Source organism: Teleopsis dalmanni, chromosome 1 (genome assembly GCF_002237135.1).
Source record: "Teleopsis dalmanni isolate 2A chromosome 1, ASM223713v2, whole genome shotgun sequence".
Lineage (NCBI taxonomy): Eukaryota > Metazoa > Arthropoda > Insecta > Diptera > Diopsidae > Teleopsis > Teleopsis dalmanni.
Window position 1 is genome coordinate 98,095,519 of NC_051846.1, and position 5,623 is coordinate 98,101,141.

Here is a 5,623-nt window from a genome sequence, read left to right on the forward strand (position 1 = left end):
TGATTTAAACCCTGTAGAACTGGAATGTAGGTTGGACATTCTCAATTCATACATTAAACAGGCCATGACTTGCCAACAAAAAATAGAGTGTATCAACGAGTTTGATGTATTTCGGCCAGATCTAGAAGAAATCTGCGTTGCTTCGAAATCATTGTTTCTACAGGCGTTAGGTAAAAACCGCAAGTCTAGTATCCCTGATACTTCGCATGAATGCAGCAATCATCGTTCCAGGCTGCCAAGTATGCGTTTACCTAAATTTAGTGGGAAACATTCTGAGTACAAAAACTTTATAAGCCTTTTTGAAAGCTTAGTGCACAATGATCAGTCGCTAAGTGATATTGAAAAATTCAATCATCTCATTTCGTGTTTGTCTGACGAAGCTCTTGGTACAGTTAAGGCATTTCAACTCACTGAAACTAATTACTCAAAGGCATTAGCTAGTTTAAAAAGAGTTTACGATAACACTTGTCTAATCTTTTTCGATAGTATCTCGCAGCTTTTTGAACTGCCAGAAATGAACAAGCCATCTGCTTCTGCATTACGCAATATCATAGATACTGTTTCTGCCATATATGAGTCCCTATTGTCAATAGGAGATGATAAGAACATTTCAAATGCGATTCTTATTCATTTAGTCATGTCAAGAGTCGATGCCGCCACGAAATCTAAATGGGAGGAACAATTAGATTACAATAAGCTGCCGCTCTGGTCTGATTGCGAGACTGCGTTAAATAAGCGATACCAACACATTTCTGCTGACGAAGCTTCTACGTCAAGGTCTCGATCGAACAGGCCAAAACAAGACAACTGGCAAGGTAAGAATGTAAAATCGTCACTTATGTGCAAGAAAAATAGTTCGCAAGAGGAAAGTAGATGTTTGTTCTGTAATGCGAAGGAACATGTAATAAATTCATGCTCCGCCTTTGCTGCCCTCTCAGTTACTGAACGGTTCAATTTCATTAAATCATCTTCGGCATGTATAAATTGTCTCAAGAAAGGGCACACGGTATCTAGATGCAAGGCGTCACGCTGCAGAGTGTGTAATCGGTCGCACCATACTCTTTTACACCAATATTCTACTAACACTCCTCAAACAGGTTTATCTTATAATCCAGAACAACCTATTATTTCTCGTGCCTCTGTGAATCATAGCTCATCGAATGACGATCAAATTATTCTAGCCACTGCAGTCATAACCATTCAAGGAAAATCTGGAGAGTATCAGCTGGCCAGAGCACTGCTCGATTCCGGTTCTCAAGTCAACCTTATAACCGAGGAACTTGCACAACGACTGCAACTAAAAAAAGAAGCGAAAACTCTAAACCTGATTGGCATTGGTGAAACAAACTCCACAGTACGGCAAAAATTACATGCCACTGTGAGATCACGTATTAACTCTTATGAGTTTTCTACTGATTTTTGGGTAATGCCTTCAATCTCCACTTACCAACCCGACAAATTTGTGTCAATGAGTAATTGGAATGTTCCTTCCAATCTTTCACTTGCTGATCCGCACTTTCACAAACCGCAAAAGATAGATCTTCTACTTGGTGCCGAAAGCTTTTTCGAACTGTTGTCGATTGGACAAATAAAACAAGGTACTAATCTTCCAATTCTCCAAAAAACTTTACTTGGATGGATTGTATCAGGAAAATATAAAGATGTCCCAAGTAATGTATCTAAGATATGCAATTTAATACGCCTTCAAGAAGCAGAGTCAACAGGTGATTTCTGCTTAAACTCTCTTGTGAAAAAATTCTGGGAATTGGAAGAAATTCCCAAGGAGCTCACTGTCAAAAAATACACAATAGAACAACAACACTGTGAGACCAAGTTTCTCAACACAATTTTACGCTTACCTTCAGGGAGGCTTAAGGTGCAGCTTCCTTTCAAGTCCAACCCCAACCTTCTAGGTCAGTCATATGAAACAGCAAAAAATCGTTTTCTCTCACTGGAACGCAGGTTGTCGAAAGACTGTATGCTTCAGAAGCTGTATATGGAGTTTATGGCAGAGTATCGTGACTTAGGTCACATGACATTAACTACTGACAACTTTTCTTCGACACCTCATTACTATATACCGCATCAGTGTGTGTTGCGACCTCAGAGTACCTCGACAAAACTTCGCGTCGTGTTCGATGCTTCATGCCGAACATCTTCACAAGTGTCGTTGAACGACATTCTAATGGTTGGTCCAACGGTACAGGAAGAATTGTATTCAATCCTACTTCGCTTTCGTATGCACAAATACGCGATGACTGCTGACATTACAAAAATGTACCGTCAAATCGAAGTTGACGAGGCAGATCGCAATTTTCAGCTTATTCTCTGGAGGGAAAAACCTACGGATCAGATTAGCGTTTATAAACTGAACACAGTGACATATGGTACTTCACCTGCTCCTTTCTTGGCAACACGTTGCCTAAACTACTTAAGTGACCTGTACAAGAATTCTCATTCAGTTGGAGCAAGGGTTATCCGACATGACTTCTATGTCGATGACCTATTGACTGGAGCTGACAGTCTGAAGGAACTGGAAACAATTCGTACCCAATGTACTGAAATTCTTGATGCGGCTGGACTTAAATTAGCGAAATGGTTTTCAAACCATAAAACGTATGATTCGTCAGACTTCTTTCTAAATGTTAATAATACTGATTCCACAAAGGCGCTAGGTATACACTGGATTCCCCAGAATGATACGCTTAAGTTCCATGTAGACGAAAAGTTTCATGACTTGCGAGCAACAAAAAGAAACATACTATCAGTATCAGCTCGACTCTTCGATCCCCTCGGACTAGTATGCCCAATAGTGACTAAGGCAAAAATTTTATTGCAAGAACTTTGGCTTCAGAAGCTTGACTGGGATGAGTCAATTCCTATGCATCTCGATTCTAGCTGGCAAGCATTTAAAAGCAACCTGACTCAGATGGACTCTATTTCCATTCCGCGGTATGTTCATATTCATTCAAATATAAAATGCGATATTCACGGTTTCGCCGATGCGTCAATGAGAGCGTACGGCTGTTGCATCTACGTCCGAATTCATGATTCGAATGGGATTCATTCTGAATTGTTAACTGCCAAATCTAAGGTTGCTCCTTTAAGCACAAAATCATTACCCAGATTAGAGCTGTGTGCCGCTCATTTATTGGCTAAACTATGGTCTCGAATTCAGCCGTTGATTACTTGCGAAATCGGGGATGTTTATTTTTGGACGGACTCTGAAATTACACTTCATTGGATTAAAACTCACCCATCTACTTTAGCAACATTTGTAGCAAACAGAGTGGCAGAGATCCAAGAATGGACGAGCGAAGTTCTTTGGAGACACGTTCCATCAAAGCTAAATCCTGCAGACTTAGTCTCCAGAGGATGTGATGTAGATGAGTTGATTCACTCAATTTGGTTTCGTGGCCCATCATATTTGCTTCAAGATGCCACTAACTGGCCAAAAAATAGTCATTTTCCACTATCAACAGATGAGAAAAGTTTAGAGAAACGAAAGGTCAAGGTCGGACTTTTAGCAGTTGAAATTGAACCTAATGTCATTTCAAAACTAATCTGTAGCCAATCATCTTACCCAAGACTGCTGAGAATTTTCGCGTACATTCTACGTTTTATCACTAAGAAAAATGAGAGAGCCAACGCTTTTATTCCGACATCAAAGGAGCTTAATTGGGCATTCTTGAAAATCGTTGAATTTATTCAAAATCACGAATTCAAGGAAGAAATCGAAAAAATGAAGAAGTCGCATAAATTACCAGTCAGCATTCAAAAACTAACTCCATTCATTCATACAGTCCAAGATGGTTCTCGAACATGCAATTTGCTTCGTGTAGGAGGTCGTCTACTAAACGCACCACTGTCTTATGATTCAAAATTTCCCTTGCTGTTACCTATAAAATTGCATTTTGTCGAGATTTATTTACGATTTCTCCATACAACCAATTGTCATGCTGGTCCAAAAGCCTTAGAAGTGCTGCTTCGTGAAAAAATTTGGGTCATAAATTCAAGCAAGGCATGCAGTAAAACCGTAAGAGCATGCATACATTGTTTTCGATACAAACCTAAGCTGTTGACCCAAGTAATGGGAAACTTACCTGCAGATCGGTTAAAGGCACTACGACCCTTTTTAATTAGCGGTGTCGATTTTTGTGGGCCTGTATACACCACTTTGAAAATTCGTGGTCGACCACCAGTTAAAATGTATATCGCAGTGTTTGTTTGTTTCACGTCAAAGGCTATACATTTAGAACTTGTAACAGATCTGACAACTAACTGTTTTATTTTTTGTCTTAAAAGGTTTGCCGGAAGACGAGGACTCCCAGAAAAAATCTATTGCGACAATGCGACAAATTTTGTAGGTGCCGATCGCAAGCTGAGAGAGCTGATAGAGGCGTTTCGAGAGCACAAGGACGATCTGGCATACTATGCTGCACAAAAGGGCATAGAGTTTGTCTTCATACCACCCAGGGCACCTCATTTCGGAGGATTATGGGAAGCGGCGGTAAAGTCGGCAAAACACCACATACAACGAACAACCAACAGTGCGCTTCTTACCAGCGAAGAACTGCAAACAGTGCTCGTAGAGGTAGAAGCCCTGCTAAATTCTCGGCCACTCAGTCCATTGAGTCAAGACCCGAACGACAAAGAGGCGCTAACACCAGCACACCTGTTGATAGGAGGTACTCTCCACACGCTGCCGCAAGAATCCGCGCAAGGCGTCTCCGACAACAAATTGACCACTTTGAAACGTTGGCGTCTGTTATGCGAGCTCAAACGGAGGTTTTGGCAGGCCTGGTCGAAAGATTACATCCTACAGCTGCAGCCCAAGAACAAGTGGGTGTTCGAGCAGCCGAATCTCGCAGTCGGCCGACTAGTCGTCGTCCAAGAAGACAACCTTCCCTCTCACCAGTGGAAGCTCGGAAGGGTGGAAGCCGTAATTACAGGTCGCGACAATAAGGTCAGGGTCGTTGACGTCAATACCAGCAACGGAATTCTGAGGCGTCCAGTTCACAAATTAGCGATGCTGCCAGAAAATTGAACACATGATCGTGCTTCAACGCGGCCGGTGTTGAATGTTTATATTTTATATTGCATTTTTTGTTTAAAGTAGTTAAAATAAAACGCGTGCTGCTCATTTTTATTGTCAATATGCAACCCAATGTTGACTTTCGTCAACCTTGCACATTACATACGGTAATCTTAAAAAAACAACAACTTTAATTTTATACAGTTTTTTAGCTTCCAGACTGAACTGGGTTTTTTGATTCTTTCTCTTGCATTTCAAGTCCCAAGTGAACAGCACGCGTTTTATTTTCGATTTTCGAAGTAATTTACTAAAATTTTAATTTCTTAAATAAAGTTTAATTAATTTGAATATTTTTGAATAATTTGAATAATTTGAAATTTTTATAACTTCAATAAATACAAAACTCTTGTATTTTTCAACTACTTTAAAAATAAAATACTTTCGTTGTAACTTTAGTTTTTTTTTATAATTTCAATAAATACAAAAACTCTTGTATTTTTTCACAGACAATGAGACAAACATCTTTGGAGCACCATACATTTTGGAAAACCACAAAGGCGACACGAAAATTCAACGATAAACTTGCAT

At 40.0% G+C, this 5,623-nt stretch overlaps 1 protein-coding gene across 1 annotated transcript; it reads left to right on the plus strand.

Annotated features, from left to right (window-relative positions):
• The first annotated feature begins 64 nt into the window (after positions 1-64).
• Positions 65-4,965, plus strand: LOC119689979. The gene is made up of 2 exons (XM_038104946.1): positions 65-4,305; positions 4,368-4,965. The coding sequence occupies exons 1-2, from the start codon at positions 65-67 to the stop codon at positions 4,963-4,965; spliced, it is 4,839 nt and encodes a 1,612-aa protein (XP_037960874.1).
• The last annotated feature ends 658 nt before the right edge of the window (positions 4,966-5,623 follow it).